The sequence below is a fragment of the Tinamus guttatus genome, unplaced genomic scaffold (genome assembly GCF_059628265.1).
Source record: "Tinamus guttatus ecotype Peru unplaced genomic scaffold, ASM5962826v1 Tinamus_guttatus_pri_ptg000286l, whole genome shotgun sequence".
Classification (NCBI taxonomy): domain Eukaryota; kingdom Metazoa; phylum Chordata; class Aves; order Tinamiformes; family Tinamidae; genus Tinamus; species Tinamus guttatus.
In genome coordinates, this window is record NW_028288820.1 from 1,940,181 (window position 1) to 1,957,683 (window position 17,503).

The 17,503-nt window shown below is 42.3% G+C and overlaps 1 protein-coding gene across 2 annotated transcripts in view; it reads right to left on the reverse strand.

The window, feature by feature from the left end:
• Positions 1–17,196, reverse strand: part of MTA3 (metastasis associated 1 family member 3) — a 120,078-nt gene extending 102,882 nt beyond the window's left edge. For both annotated transcript variants that reach the window (XM_088527407.1, XM_088527409.1), the window contains exons 1-3: positions 17,086–17,196; positions 16,372–16,439; positions 14,373–14,466 (exon numbers count right to left, since the gene is read on the reverse strand). In XM_088527407.1, coding sequence (XP_088383533.1) covers positions 14,373–14,466; positions 16,372–16,439; positions 17,086–17,113 — 190 coding nt within the window. In that variant the 5' untranslated portion in view covers positions 17,114–17,196. The remainder of the gene's footprint in view (positions 1–14,372; positions 14,467–16,371; positions 16,440–17,085) is intronic.
• Between the last annotated feature and the right edge of the window lie 307 nt (positions 17,197–17,503).

A 17,503-nucleotide genomic window follows, 5' to 3' on the forward strand; every position in this document is an offset into this window, starting at 1 on the left:
TTCATAGGCCTCATTATTCAAGATCAGAGAGAGAATAAAATTCATTTCAAAGCTGTACAACTTAAAATATGCTCAAGTTTGCCATACAAGCACAAAAATGAAAAGCATCGGATTCCAAAACTGACATAATCCCTCAGGCTACTTGGCTGAAGTTTAAGAATATTCTGTTTTGTAGCGCTTTTCTTCTTCTGTAAGAAATATTTCATTATTTAAAAGAAAAATCCTGGAGAGTAAAAGCAGAGAACTCCTATGAGCTCCTAAAGCTCCAAGATTTATCTAATATGCATCAGTTTTCTAATCAGCAATTGCAAACGTTTACTTTCTCCCTGAGAACCAGGGCACTCTCCCCATGCTTTCACTGCTGGTGCTACAGACCTACCCTCTTCCTCCTCCTCTCCTCTGCAAAACTCTTGTCAGAGAGCCATGAGGACCTTGAGGAGAAAGGAGAACAACCGTCCGCACCACCTCGTCTTTGTACATGGGGTTATTTATAGTTCTGTGGCGAGTTAAGCTTGCTACTGCAAAGAACTGCTTGTTTCTAAAAACAAAAGTCAAAATCAACTGAACACGAGTCACTAGAACCCTAATGAATCCACTTTACGGCTTGAAAAATAACTAAAAAACAAAAGTGAAGGACAATTACAACAGCCTAAATGTGCCTTTAGCCACTCTATGGTTAAACATCAGCCAGTAGCTATGTTAATGTCCCCACGTATATTACTCAACTATATCCAAGGCCTAGGAACCAACCAGGTGCACGCCTCACCCACTGCAACAGAGGGCAAGACTTAGTTTAAGCACCAAAGGGAATCTTAAACAGAAGGGAGAAGGTTCCCCCCTGTATTGCCACCGCGTTGTTCACAGTGATAATTGCAACTAGTGGCTGGCTGAACCAACCACTGCCTGTTGTTTCCCCAGGATCACAGAAACGGAGAGCAATTCAGACGGGTGACGACCTCCGGAGGTCTCCACTACAAACGACTCCCCAGGGCAGCTCTGCTGCCTGCTCAGAACAGGTTGCTCGCTCAGGGCTTTATCCAGTTGGCTCCTGAAAGATCTTCAGGGGCAGGGACTGCACAGCCTCTCCAGTCACTGCATGCACAATGGAACCTTCCTCCCTGCATCTACGTTAAACACCCTCTGCTTCAACTCACGCCCGTGGCCTCTCGTCCTCCTGCTACCCGCCGCTGCGCAGAGCTTGGCTCCATCTTTACTCTCTTCTTTGTGCTTCTTGCTGCGCTCTGTGCTCCAGGGCATTGATTACAACAGATCACAGCATGGATCCCTCCTCCAGGCTGGGTACGACCCACTACTAACCACTACCTTTCTAGCCAGGCCACAGGAGCAGTTTTCTCTGCCTAGTTGCCCACCCATCCAGCTCAATTCCTTGGCCTAACTCCTGGGTGCGTTTTCGCACAGAAGGGACGCAAAGACACAAAGGAGGGAACAAAAATAAGAGACAACTGGAAAGACAACAGGGGAAAAAAATAAACGGGACCACTCCTTTCAGCAGCAGCAAGGACTGATGCTGAATTATATCAGCAGGAAAGCTGATGAGGGTGCATTAATTCCCTACCTCTTAAATTTAACTGCTCCCATTTTTGAAACTTGCATCTCAATCCAGCTGCATCTAGACTGCACAAGCTAGGAGAGAGATACTTAAACCTCGATCACAATCTGCAGAGCCACAACAGTTTTACAAAGTTGTTAAAATAACTTTAAACTAGATCAGGGAAGCCTCAGTTCAGGACATGGCTACTTTCAGCACCGCTTCGCAACTTCTTTCTTTCCCGCTCACCTTTTCCTCCCGTGCACAGCTCGCAGCCGGTACGTGCCGGCTCTGCAAGCTACTTTTACCAGCAGGTTGTGCCAGGCTGAGCACACCGAACAGCAGCAGGACGGCCACAGAGATCAAAGAATAAACTGACGCGCAGCCGTCTCTTCAGCTTGGCTCGTCGTGGCAGAAGCATCAAATAAGCATTTGTCAGTTGGATGCTACAGCAGTAAGTATGGTAAGTACAGACTGCAGGAAGAGGGAGAAAATCTATTTATTGCCAAAATGAGGACTGAAGAGAAACGTGGAGCCTGTATGAACCATTCTATTCAGGCTGAAAATAAAGAGCTCTCTTAGGTGAACAGTTGGCCAATTTGCTTAGCCTGCATGAGGTTTCTGGACCACATGGTGTGTTATACTAACTTAGTTCTGATATTTAACCTCCTGGTGCTGTAGTAAAGCAGTTTAATCAACTTTATGAGCTAGACTGCACATAGTTATGCTGTCACTTTTACTGAGAAAGTGTTTACCAAAGCTGAATTAATTAGCTTTACTTACACCGTGTCTGTCAGTGCGATATTCAGACTGCTGTCAGAACACGTTAAATCAATTTTATATTTGCTGTTCCTGTCAGGTAGGATTAGAAATCTGAAGCATAACTTCCACAGTATTACGGGTCATTCAGATAGTACATAACTATCTAATATGTGAATCTGAGCAATTCTGCAGGTAGAATAAAAAGACTGACAGGCTGTGCTGACAGCAAACACTTGTACATTTAACTCCTTCCACGCAGTGGTGATAGACACACGGCCTCTCAGAGCTTGGCCACGTTTTTCTTACGCAGTTACCCAGGTCATCATCGCCACTGTTTTAAGAGAGGTGACGAACCACAGGAATAACTGCACTCAACAGCCACTGGGGGCTGTCAAACCAACCCCCCAGTAATGGAGCATCATTTTGAAAGTCATGCCAAAGAGATTTGTGTGTGTGTGTGTACATCTAAGTAGTGTGTTACAATATAATGGCAACATGATTCCAAAACAACAGTAAGTTATAACCAACATGGTAACTATTGCGTTTATCACAAGCCTGTGGCAAAAATAGTCAACGAAAGCTACCTTACTTTTCATTACCAGGAAACTCTCCCCTCCCCACTATGATAGAGGGTTTTGGGGGGGATAATTAGTCTTGGAGGCTTTTGAGAGCAAGAAGCTTGTGAATAAAAAGCAGGGAAGAATTACTATGCTACAGTAATAAATGAAACCTAACAAATAAAATGGTTTACGAATCAATACAGCAGCAAGCACACTAGGTTTCTATTCTTATTAGTTATCACTGCAAACTAGTTTATGACACTACTACAAAACAAGAGGATCCTGTAGAAGCACAAGAACAGCGACATGCAGGGTATGCCGAAACAGAGATTCAACATTTAATCACTGGTATCAAGCTCAATCAGAAGCTGATCAGTACTTTTTGTAAGGGTATATCTATTTAGGGTTAGGAAGGAAAGTGAAAAGCTTTCCCCCCACCTCCAAACACACTCACAGACACGGGGGCCCTTTGCTGCCAAAGCAGGAGTTGGGGCACCTGGTGTCTCGTGCCAGAAACACGAAGGTCACCTGCCATCATGCCAGGCAGATGGGAGCCCGAGCAGCCCGGAGAAAACTCCCTCCTGCAGAGCAGAAAACACCCTGCAGGGGCCACTTGTTCCCGAGGGACACGCGCCAGCTTTTCGGAATTACCAGACCTGGTTTCCATTTTCATGAGACCAGTTCTACTAACAACTTTCCCATCACCTGGATTTTCACTATTTCTTTACAGATTTCCTACTCACATCTTGTTTTAAACAATCTTTCCCTTAAGCTTTTTAAGCTTCTTTTTGAGCTAGGAAGCTGAAAAGTAGTACGGTTGCCATTCCTTAATAAAAAGGCATTGTACGAATCAACTACAGAATTAAGAACCTCAAAAATCTCATGTCCTCAGCAAGAACCCAGAGTTCACACTTAATATCTACCCTGGCATTTTCTTCTGCTGTATAATAACGAAAATCAGAATTTGAGAGACCTAAACTGCTTTTCTAATACATAGTTCACATCCTCAGTAGAAGGTAAACAACTCTGGAAAATTTACTGGCAGATAAGAAAAGGTACAGATTGTGCAAACACTTTCCACTCAGGGTGGCACATGATTCTGCTTAGAAAGCACACGGGATTTATCTTCACCAGCTGAATTTTGCTTAATTTTGTGAGGAGGAAGGAGAAGAAGAATGGCAAAAAATGAAAGACAAGGTGATTTTGTTCAGCACAGGTAAAGGATTTGTAAGACACATTAGAGCACTCTGCCCAGGATTTTGGAGTGAAAAATCCAAGATAACATCTACTCAGTTCCAGCACGGTAAGAAAGCTTTTTGGATTATAGACCCTGAGGGGTTCACAAACAACGACAAAAGGAGTTCAGCTAGTCTGAATGTCTGTGTAAGACTCTAAAGTTAGGGAATTTTCCATCTTCAGGGGTGCTTACGAGGGATTTACTTCCCGGATAATGCTCTTTCTGCATTGTGTGTGCATTGATCTCCAGATTCCAATTAATGGGAGGTAGACACATGCACTGAGAAAATTATAAAGTGGTACGAATATAGATCACCTAAATCATCAAGATAATTTAAAGCACTAATTGAGACGGCAGAGAAAAATCGGTGTAGGAATAAACATTACATCATATTAACCAGTCAAACCTTTAAAATATATACTATTTTTGACTTAATTAAGGTAAGCGTAATAAAGTTCTTCTACTTTTAGTATTTTGTTTTGTATATGATATATTTAAATATAACATTTTTGTTAGAGTCCCAAGAAAAATATCAAAAACACCATTATTCCCTTCTTATATATTAAATATTCAGTACTTGATGCTGACACTTTTTCCTTTTATGATAAAAAGAAATAAAAATAAAAGGAAACAGCAGTATGAGAACATATGAAGCTAGACACCCTTTGAAGGTCTAAATAAATATAAAATCTGTCCTTCTATCAGACTTTTTCTTTTCTGATGCTTGGTAGAGATCTTGCCCTCTTGAAGCCCCACTGAGAGCAACACTCAGGATTTCACTCACGACAGAAGCCCTGGTCAAAGCATCCAGCCTAAAAGGATGCCATGAAGGACAGGGCTACAGGTCACACACCCTGCCAACACTAACAATTTCTACACAGGTTACCTGCCTGCAGTTTTATTACAGGGAACCAAACCAAGACATGAGATTCAGCACTGTCTATCGCTGCCATAATCTTTCATGCAAGCACAAACAAATGAAAACAAGTCCATCACTTGTCATATGGAAATGGGAAGATGCTTAATTCAGCTGTGCTGTTTCTTGATAGATGCTTAACAGATCACAGGAGCAGAAAATATACGTGTTTACATAACCTCTGAACACATGCATACATTATGCCCTATGCAATCTGCAGAGAAAAATATCATCCTAAATCTGCAAGCAAGTTTAGGATTCAGTGACAGTCACAATGAGTTACATAGCTCTCCAAAATCTTTTAGGAATGTAATTATGCAGGGTTTAACTGGCAAAACTGATATTTTTTTTCTAGTTAAACCTGTTTGCCTAGGGGTGTGATGTGCTGCATCAGTACAAAACACATCTGCCAGCATCCTTGCAGAAGCACTTGGATAGCACGTTGCAGGATCAGAAGGCTCTTTACCCTACAAAGATTCCTCCCACATAGATAGTTATGTGCATCAGCTGAGAGGGGAAAAAACAACGTATTGAACAAACAGGCAAATTATGTCTCCAAAGAGCACAGCCATTTCAGCCAGCCACTCTACTGCTCCCTTTGCACCTGGGCATGTCATATTCCACACACACACACGTGTATGTATATATATATATATTTGTACGAACAAACCACAGCAGCACTTTACGTATGACTCCAATCTGCTGTTCCTACTTTTCTGCAGCACCACATGGGTCAGCGTGGGTAGGAAGCCCTACATCCATTTTCGCCGAGCAAATAAGCTCTGCCTCTCTCACACTCTGAAGCTACAGACACACGGGGGCAACTACTGCCTGCTTCATCCCACCGTCTGCTATATGGACATCTACAGGAATTACTGCTTGGAAGCCTTTAAACTCTGAGGCCTGGCCCACGCTCTCTGCATTTACCTACCCTGTGTACATGTAACAGCAGGAAGGCCTATTTAACTAGAGAGTGTGTGTCATTCAGCCGCCTAAGTAATATAAGCTATTGATTCGAGCGTAGCAGAGAACTCTTTGAAGGTATAAAGTGCATCTCTAAGGAGCGTTTTACAGATAGGCAAAACTGAGCAATGCTTTTGTGGACTAAAATTTACGCCTCAGGTGATTTCGTATGGTGTGGGTGTACTGAGGAAAGGATGGGAAAATTCACTTCAGTTTATGAGCTAAGAATAAATAAATAAATAAATAAAGTACAAAATCATGGTATCTCAGAGGCATGAAATATCCTATTCATTTCGGCAAGACACTAGCAATTACCAAATCAATAGATGAGGCTACTAGTTCTGTTCAAATTCAGATGCAATTGCACAAAATGGACAAAACATTTCCCTATGTGCAAATTCCTACATACCCAAGCACAAACCACAAATCCTCAGGTGAATAGAAAAACGCATTTATGTAAGTCTGCCACCAGAGCAAAGACTTGCTATGATCATGACCTTAGACGGGAAGCCATTCCGACGGTGAGGAGAAGGTGTCAGTAACATTCCCACTCTGGCGAGGGGTCCTGCCCCGCAGGAAGCGGCTCTGGCCGCAGCAGTTAATACTTCCACGAGACACTTAGTGCTGACAGGAAACTGGTTAATGAGACAACGTGCGCTACAGTTAACCACTCATTATAAAGTGTCACTCACAAAACGAAGACTCTGATACTGTCAGGAAAGGCTTCTCATTACTGCCTCTACTGCTTTCACCATTCGGAGAAGTTTAAAAAAAAAAAAAAAAAAAAAGAGAGAGAGAGAGAGAGAGAGAGAGAAACGGCAATATGCAGTTGCTGCATAAAAGTAAATGAACAAAACTCATAATTTACGAGACTACCCAAAGCGCCCTCAAAAAAAGATAATTGGGAGCCTTGGGACAAGCCTCTCCTTGGCGACAAGGACACGGTTTTAGACACGGCTTGTTCTATTTCAGCAAGTTCTGATTTCCCCCCGCCCCCAAACAAATTATAACTGAAGTCATTCTCTGGGGTAAAGGAAGGACAAATTCATGTTCTTCTGGTTGAGGAGACCAAAAAGGGCATCTCTTCCCACAAAAAAAAAAAAAAAAAAAAAAATCATTCATTGCTCTAGCTTATTTGTCAGTGAAAGTGCTAAGCAAACTAACATAAAAAATGCCTTAGCATAAAAGCTCTGCTGCTTCTGATTAACGAACGTTCTCTCTATCAGCCTTTATCTGTGTTAAGGTGCATCCTACCCCTATCACTGACTTCAGCATACACAGAAGCGAATACTGTAGCACAGCCGAATTTGCTATTAAAAAAAAAAAAAATAGGTATTATAGAGAAATGTAAACCAAGTAAAATATGTAAAAGTTCGTTCTCAAGCAAGACAGCCATTGGAGCTCATGCTCCAAAGTGCTCCTGGTTTGCCAAGTTTGCTTTTGTCTTCGATCTTCGCCCCATCTTCAAAGCCAACGTAAAAGTCTTCTGATGGTTTGCTCACAAACAAACTTCTGAAAGCCTGGGCTTTTCTTCAAAGACAGCAAGGCAGAAATGTGAGGTCAAAAATAATTCTCTCTTAATTCTTTGGTACTCACAAGAAAAACAACAACAAAAAAAAACTGCTAAGCTACAAACATCATCTTATATTTACAGAAGACTTGAAATTAAGAAAGTAGCATCTCACTGAACCAGTTACACAAGTCTGCTCGCCCACTCCTGGGGCACACCTAGCAGCCAAACCTTCCTCTTCCTTATAAACCCTCCAAGAGATTTTCCTATCCTTGGTTCCCAGCTCTGTCATCCCACTTGGTAGCTCCCTCCCCTGCTACCTAACATCCAGAAAAGCTCTATGCATCATCACAAGGCAACAGCAACAGACTCTTTTCTTGATGCCAGGAACAACGGAAGCCTTCCTGGCCAGTGCAGCTGAAACATGAACGCGGCCCTAATGAAGAGGTTTCAGCAGAGCACTAAACGGAGAAAAAAATAAAAATAAAAATAAATCCATGCTTCCCTAGAAGAGCTGACATGCTCCACCTCTTGAGCTCTAAGGATTTAGTTTCTTGCACAGATGGGAACATAATTAAGACTCGAATGGTTTATTTCTGTTTTATTTGTATCAAGAGCAGAGATACAATGATTCTTTTTTCATTGGCAAGAGCACCTGCTGAGAGAGAAACTGAACTAAGGACTCTCGGGCTCTCTGCGCACCTGGAGCAGGTGGCAATGTCCATTTCCCCTAGAAAGCAACTTAGTTGTGCTGAGGATACAACAGTTTCCCAAATAAGCATTTCTCAAAATAAAACTACAAACTATTTTAATATTTAAGACAGATAAAATGGATATTTGATGCAAGAATAAATGTTTGCTTCTGACTTTCATTAGACGAATGGCATCTAATTAAAAGTCTTAAGGGAACTAATGGGTCAAAGAAGACAATCTTAAGGTTCCCAATAAAACCTCCACTCGAAGATAATGAATTAACAGGAAAAGTCCTTCATTTAAAAATATTTTTGGAAGAAGGATTTAAGATACGAAAAGACATATACGTATGTATATATATATGAAATACGTATACTTAGAAAGGAAACATATTTCCTTTCTGAATAACAGCTTTTTAATTTGACATGCATGAAATTTTACACTGAAAAAGTGGGGGGGGGACGGGGGGAAGAAAAAAGAGAGACCATTATCCTCCGACTAGCCAAAAGAACACAATAACACTCCACATCTGGAGTATTGTGTCCAGTTCTGGGCTCCACAGTACAAGAGGAATGTGGAACTGCTGGAGAGAGTCCAGCGCAGGGCCACAAGGATGATCAGGGGCCTGGAACATCTGCCCTATGAGGAGAGGCTGAGGGAGCTGGGCCTGTTCAGCCTGGAGAAGGGAAGGCTGAGAGGGGATCTAATCAGTGTCTATGAGTACCTCAAGGGAGGCAGTGAGGAGGATGGTGCTGGCCTCTTTTCACTGGTGGCCACCGACAGAACTAGAGGTAATGTCACAAACTGAAGCACCAAAAGTTCCACAGGAACTTAAGGAAAAATTTCTTAACAGTGAGGGTGACAGAGCCCTGGAACAGGCTGCCCAGAGAGGTTGTGGAGTCTCCTTCTGTGGAGATCTTCAAAACCCGCTTGGATGCAGTCCTGTGCCACGTGCTCTAGGTGACCCTGCGTGTGCAGGTGGGTTGGACTAGATGATCTCTAGAGGTCCCTTCCAACCTTAAGCATTCTATGATTCTAACCCTGGATTACTAGTGTTTAGAATTACATCAAATTAAGTACGTGACTGAGAAGTAAGAACAACCCTGAAAAACAAGAGGCATTCTAGGCATTTTACTTTGGAGACCTTGACTCAGCCTCCAGACCAAGGGTATGTGCGCACACACTTTTTTTCTTATAGTTTGAATATACAAGTTTCCTTATTCTTGTTTTAGTTTTGCATCCTTTGAGAAAAAACAGCTTGAAAAATTTTCCAATTATATTTCTTGACTTGTTGAAGAAAGCAGAAACAAACTTCCTCCTGTGCCTTACCTGGAACTGAATATTAAGACGACTACAACACCACAGCAACCTTATATTCAGAAATCTGGTGACAAATGTGAAAGCAATTTGCATTTCTGTTTTGTATATTTCGGGGAGCATTATAAGCCATTTGCATGATAAGGCAAACAGTATCTCTCAAATTAAGTTCATTTTCTTGCTATCTCCTACGCTACATGCTGCACTGCTGTTCAGCTTAAACAAAATGCTTCCAAATAAATATCAGGTGAAATATTAATGACTGCAGTCTCTTGGATGCACCTGGAATGGTTGGCACTCGTCATAAGGCTGATGCACAATGCCAATACAACAGCAAAATAATTTTGCCATTTTTTCCACAAATGTGAAGCATCTTTGCATGTTACAGAAATAACTGTCTACTACAAAAATAAATAAAATTATTTTTGAAGCTAATTACGAAGCGCTTGGATCTTTTAATGGGTTATAACGGGAGTTATAAAAATATATAGCTCTATTAAATTATTTTTCATCAACCTTGGAGAGAAGGTTTCATAAGAGCATTATTTTACAGTTAGCAAATCTGAAGTGTACAAAGATTTTTTTTTTTAATGAAAATGACACATCAGCATCAGACTCAAGGTCAGAACTGAGTATGGACTCCGAATGTTTGACAGAAATCACTAGCAGGAGTTTTCCTTTGCTCTTAGGGCCCTCCTGTACTTCGTGCGAAGTTTTGTTCTGTAAGAGACAAACCACCTTGCATAGCAGAGACATGCAACATGACTGTTCAGGTGCCAAAGGGTAGAAAAATGTCACTAAAGTAAAAATATAGCTACAAAAAGTAAAGACAGCAAGTCATCTCCACAAAGAGCATAAAGGGGGAAAAAAAACAGCACACATTTTTGACTAACACTTTTGTCTTCTAGAATATCTCAGCTTTACAGTTGTTCTCACACTTACTGATATGAAGATGTGTCAGATCATTTTTACACTCTTTGGTCATTCACAAAAGCACCATTATGTTCATCAAAAAAAAAAAAAAAAAATCCTCGTGCGAGGACTTTGCCACACATCACATGTTCCCAGAAAAATCCTGGGCAGCGCAGCCAGGAGTGCTGCACACCTGAGTCAAGGTGGGCGCTCAGCAAATCCAAGGACAAGGTGCCTGATGGCACAAAGGTTTTTTCTTTATACCCACCTCAGGAGGCTGCCTAGAAAAAAACTGTTTGAGGAATAGCAATGGAAGAATAACTTCAAGCGATGTATTACACAACGGCACGTCACTAGACAAAAGAATTTGAAGGATAAGGAACTGTAGAAAAACGTCCTCGTGCGCTCAGGCCACCCTGGGCAGCTTCAGGACAGTAACAATGCCCGGATCCACTACAAAAGCAAGAAATACAGGAATTCAGTCCACCACTGGAACACAAAATTAACGGGGGTATGAAGCTAGCGTAGCCCCCTTCCCAGCTATTAAAATTGGCAGATTTTAATCATTAACCATTTACATCAACTCAGTCAGATCTTAAAGAACTGACAGATTTTACAGACCCGGGTACACCTGATGACTTCTCTCCCCACTTGCCACATCAGGGTATTTCACTAGGAAATACCCGTCGCCACCCACGTGCTTGCTCGTCCCGTCTTAACACGCTGCGTTTGTCCCGCACCTCCCGTTCATTCCCTAGGTATTTCAGTCCTCTGCTGCAGGAACTCCCTACTGCCTGTTCCCTCCTTGCCACCGCTCCCTCCTTGTCTCCATAAAACGAGCCTCACCCTGCGACGTGCAGGAAGGAGTCAACTCCTCGACCCGCACCCTGCGCCCAGGGTGCTCACAGGGAGCTGGTTTTGGCCAGTATTCTGTTTTGATCCTTTATTTGGTCTTATCGCACACTGCTGTAGAGTAGCAGAAATGGAAGTGGGGGAAAGTTCTATCTTTGGGGGTCGTTCAAAGATCCCCTGGATTTCAGCAGCTGCAGTTAGCTAAAATAACTCTTTCCAGACCTACACTGACACGATACTGGTAGACAAATAAAAATGTTGTGTTAACTATCCAGACATAACCAAAATTACCAGGAACGCCAGATAAAAATCAGAGGAAGGACCAATTCCTTGTAGATTAGCATCAGATACTCAAATTAAGGGATTTTTTGTCTGCCTCAAGAAAAACTTGATTATTTTTAAATAATATGTATCTTGAACCTTTTTTGAAAACTTCTTCAAAGCAGCAGGATACTTACACATGCTATCTGTAAGACTATCACAGATTTGGCTTATTCCTTTTGTCCCAAATGTACTTTAAAATTGTTTTTGAAACTATTTTCAAGAGTTATTGAAAATTTGTTCTGAAATAAAGTTCCAGAATATTTTTGCATTAGATGATTTTTTTTTATTAAAAGGGACCAATATCTACATCATAAAATTAAAATTTTAGAAATGTAAATGTCACAAAAAACAAATTCCTCCCTGTCCCTCCCCGCCAAATTTTTGAGAAGTACATTAGCCAGGATAGTTTTCTCTACAAGGAAGAGGAGAACATTGTTAGGAATATTAATTTTTCCTTTTCAAAATGTTCAAGCTGAACACTTAGAAACTGAACACATACACTGGAACAATCACTCACTGAGCTAGAATTTACATTCTCTAAGAAGTTCTTGTCTTCTGGTATTCCCTTTATAATGGTAGAACAGGTAGAAATGCTGCAGTTTCAACACGTTTAGCTACACAAAATATTCCCTAACCCTTCAACTTGTAAACATCCAAATGTTTTGTTTACATACATTGTATTTTTAAACAGAACTCTCTGGTATTCCAGAATCAAAACATTTAAATTGATTTGTCATTTAAATACATCCGCTGCATGAGCTGCACAGAAGATTCAGCACGGCAACCTCTCCCTGCGTGCTGCCCCTTGGAACTGGACGGGTACCCACAAAGTCACTTCCACTGTATAGATTTCTCACAGATTAGCCAGAGGGAAAACACTACCTACAGAGAAGATGCTGCCCACAGAGACACCTAATCCATGAGACTGATGAGTTACAAGCCTATGGCCTCCTCAGCACAGGAGCACTCTAAGGATGCTTGTTGAACCAACCAGAAATTATGTCTTTACCATCTTAACAGGAAAAGGGAGAAGAAAAAGCAAAAACAAAAAAAAAGAACATTTCAGTACTGATGGAAAATTCTATGGTGATTCTACTGACACCAAACAGTGAGCGTGCCATGTTGAGAGAGAACTGGAGCGTCAACAAGTCCTTTGCATCAAAGTGCTGACAACCTAAGCAAGCTCACATGGGAAATGGAAAAATCTTCCTTGCTTTTTCTGAAAAACTATGCCTGCAGGACTAATATTCCCATCTTTTAAAAAACAAATAATAAAAAAATACATTTCCCACAAAATTATTATCCTTTCCATTCCTCCCTTGCCCTTGCCATGCTAGAAAACAAATAAACAAGCTAGTGAAACTCACTAGAACATTCATGTTTCTGTGTATTTCACACTGAAGCACTCAAAGAATATAATGACTGTGGGGACTGAATACTATCAAACAGGTAGACAGAAAAAACTTCAAGCATATCCAACTGCATTACAAAAAACACTTTAAATAAATGATCCCTTTGAAAAGGTAAACCAAGATAACGCTAGCACTGAACTACTTCTTGCACAGTTAAGCTTAGAGAACAGCATAATGAAGAGAATTAGAAACGATGACATTGTCTGTATGGTATTTCTACCTGCTTTAAATGCAGATCTAGTGCTTCTTTACAGAACTATCAGTCTATACACCACCTACTCAAATCACTTCAGCTTCTCTATGTCAATGAAAAAATATAACAAAAACCCAAACCTGGCCATTTCTCTTCTCTAGAGATACTTTTAGCAGAAAAGGGACAATAAGCAGAATTTGACCTTAAACAAACTCTAACATGCTTTCCTAAGAGTATAATTACTCCATCATGTATCTGCACACAAAATGTGGCAGTGGGTAGTATTTTTAAAGATATCCATACTGATATATTACAAAAATATTTGGAGACTTCTAACACATATTCACATATTAATGTTGAAAACTAAGGTATCATTTATAACCGAACTGCATTCTTTAACAGTATGTTTTAAGAGACTTAGAAGATGTTAACATTGTAACTCTTCAGTTATTTACAAATGTTAGGTGCAGTATTTGTAAATAACTCAAATTCTTTTTGATTCTGGCTTTCATCTTCAGAATTTGTAATTGTAGAGGTATGGAAAAGCGGGCTATTTCAGTTGTTGACTGAATGGCTGCTACTAGAAACAGCGTGTGGTAAAAAACAGGAGTGTTTTTTTTTTTTTTTCTCCCGTTACCACCATTTTGCTGCTTTTCTGAAAGACGATGCTGGTCTTTTCTTGAGTCAATTACTCAAGAATATCTACATGTCCCATTAACGCACATGATCTTTACCAACAAATCTCCAAATGTTTTTCACTCTCCTGCAACACACTTCAGCCTTTTCAATACTACTTTTACACACATACTTATGTCTAAGCCAAAAAAGTAAAATCCAATCCTCGTGAATGCTCCAAAGTTTAAGTTTACTTACATGAAGGATTTATTTTTAATATAAAAAAGAGAAAATAACTGTATCTTCCAGACCAAAAAAAAACACAACTATATTTGAATTGAGACTTTCAATCACTTTCATACAGTTTAACTTAAGTTTCCAAAGCAAATACTAGGAAAATGGCCAGCATCAGATAATGCTAGCCATCTAACTGGGCATTAATTAATACCCGATATAAAACATATTGCTTCATGCCAAAGGAAAACAGTTTCAAGTAACTGCAGAATCTGAGCAGGCCGCGATAGAAAGACCAAGAAAGTTCTACACAATCTACTTACTAGCATGTTTATCTGCAAGCATTATAAGACTGTTGGAAATATCTCTTCGCCGGTAAAAACACACCACTTTTGCTTCCACGTTTCCATTTGCAGTCTGGAAAAGAAAGGCAAATTAAGTCAGAATCCAGCCTTGCCCAGCTGAGCAGTAACAATTACACGTTCTAGACCATTTTTTCCTATTAGTATTCTCATGAGAGTGGTAATGTTGAAATCTGTAGTTACCCAAAAAGGAGGAGCTTCCTGTTGGATGCCAGTATCAATCTCAGTTCACAGAACTACATTTATTAAAAAGATTTATTTCTAAGAATTTTATATATCATTCTTACTTGCAAATGTAGCATCAATATAAGAATCCTTAAGAAACATTACTCTTGCATACATTTTCTTGTAACTCAGTTTTAGACAGAAATGCACATCAAACTACCATGCCAACTTTTGAAACCATATTTAATGTAACATTTATTTGAAAATTCATATCAGCCCACAAGATAGAAGTTACTTACTTCACAACTCTTTGTATGAGTCTTATTAGAGATCTACCTTTTGAAAACGACAAAATGTTAGAAACCTACTAATATTTTAAAGTGATTCCTCTTTCTTGTGCTAAATATTATAAAGTTATTTATATACCTCAAATTATTTATTATATTTACAACTCAAAATGTGGTATCATAAAGCATTGTTTAAAATGAGTTTCTTAATTAAAAAAAGAAAAAAAAAAAACTTTTATGTCCAGTAGATGGACAACCAAAGCATTTCATTATTTGAAAACCAAAGCATTTCAAGTATTTGCATAACATCTCCATGTTTGCTCAATGCCTTTAACAAATGAATAGCACATAATTCACAATTAGGGTATCTGGACTATATCCTGGAAACCTCTCTCAAAAATCAATATATGACTCTGCTCCACCATCCACAAGCAAGATTAAATTACGGCAATACAGCTTGAAGATAATAAACATTTAGAACATCATTGGAATCACTTTAATTGCTGTAAATAAAAAATATTCTTTGCCAATAAAAGTCCAAACTGATTTGCCCTGTACAAACAGTAGAGGAATGAAGGCAGTATTGGATAGGGCTAACAAAGAACATGGATCATTGCTAGGGTAGTTTTATGCTCCATTACTAAGAAGAAAATTTTCACAGTGCATCAATTCCTAATTTATTTTCTAAACACAAAAAATCACGATCCTTCACATGACAACAGCGATTTTGACTGTTTGCTTTTGACATAGTTTGCTGATAAATGGGCCACTATCTGGAACAGTTAAAAAAAATGCTGATTTATTTTTTCAAAAACATGCTTAGGAGCACAAGAAGTAAGAAATAACCACGTTTTCCTCAAAATGACACTTTGAAAAGCAACAGCTCAGTAAAAATACACTCAGGATTAAGACAGAGAATACAGACTATTTAATTTAAGTCCCTGGCCTTCATTCAAAGCTGCCAATAAGTGCAATAAACCACAACAGAAGCTTGGGATCCTATTACTTGACCATTGCAAATTCTCATTGATACCTACTCTGTGTGTATACATGTACACACACACATACATATATATATATATAAAACACACACATATACACTTATAGCCTTGAACAAAAGCAGGCACGTTACAGGATCACTATCATTCCAGATGGATTCACACCATCATCATTGCCATATACAGAATTAAAGTCATTACTCTCCCGAGCATTCCCAGCATTGTTTATTTGGCCTAGGGATTTTTTACTCCTGACCACCTGGAATGATCAGCTGGGTGTTTCCCTTAGATAACAGGGCAGGATTATAGTGTTTCACAAAGCGGGAATTCAATAACTGAATGCACACAGCAACTCAGTAACTGGGTGCAGAGAAGCCACATAACAGACCTTCAGAAAGCACCAAACTTCCAAAGGACTCTACTGATGGAAACCTCGCGGGATGGAGAGAGTTCTCAAGTTTGTGAAAAGTGCACTGACTATTAACAAAGGTTAAACAGACACTTATGTACCTTGTTAAGCTCTTCAATTCGCCTGATGAGATATGGATTGCTGGAGGAATTTTCAAAATATACATAATCTGCAATAAAACAAAAAGAAAAAAGAAAGGAGGAAAGGTCCTGAATTAGTTTAAATATGGTTCATTTAGAAGAAGATGCTTTTGTCAGCGTGGGGTTTCTTTGTACGCCTCGAAGCTGACAGGCGCCGGCGGCACCTCACTCGGTGCCGGACACGAATCACCGCCGCGAGCTTTCCTCGCGAGTTGTGTCTCCGGGCCGGGGCTCCCGCGGGACGCCCGGACCCGCGCGCGCCTCCCTCCGCGCGCGAGCCCGGCCGCGCGGGGACCAGGCCGCGAGGGGCCGCCGGGCGCTCCCGCACCTGGGGCCGCGGCGCAGCCATGTTCACGGCCCCGGGGGCGGCGGGACGGGGCTCCGCGGCGGGCGTCCCCGCTCCCCGCCGGGCCGCGGCCGGGCCGGGCGCCGCCACGGGCCCCGCTGGCCCGGCCCAGGGGGGAGGCAGCGGCGTCGCTGCCCCCTTCCTCCTCTCCTCCTCCTCCTCCCCCTGCGCGGCGGCCTCGCCGCGGCCGGCGGGGGAACCGGCGCGCTCGCCCGCGGCCCCAGGCAGCCCGGCCGCCCCGCGGGGGGGACAGGGAAGCCGAGAGCCCGGGGAGAGGGCAGGGGACGGCCCCGCGCCCCGGCCGCGCGGGCCCCGCCGGCCGCACATACCTCCCACTCGGTACATGTTGGCCGCCATGTCTGCGCTCCGCGCCCTCCTCCTCCTCCTCCTCCTGCCGCCGCCTGGGCCGGGCCGGGCCGGGCCGGACGGGAGCGGCTGCCGCTGCCCCCCCGCGCCGCGCCCGCCGCCCCGCGCCTCCCCTGGGCCCCGCGCCGCTCCCCGCCCGCCCGGCGCAGCCCGCGGCGCCTCACGGGGCCGCCGCCGCTCCGGCCATTCGCGGAGGCGCCCGGCGGCGAGGGGGTTAAACGGGCCCCCCCTCCCCCGCGCTCACCGGCCGCGGCCGGGGGAGGGCTCAGCGCGCAGGGCCGGGCCGGCGCCGCGGGGCCGCCCCGCGCACTCACCTTGGCGCCGCCGCGGCCTCGCCGCCGCCGCGAGCCCGGCCCGGCGCCGCTATGGGCGGCCGGTCCC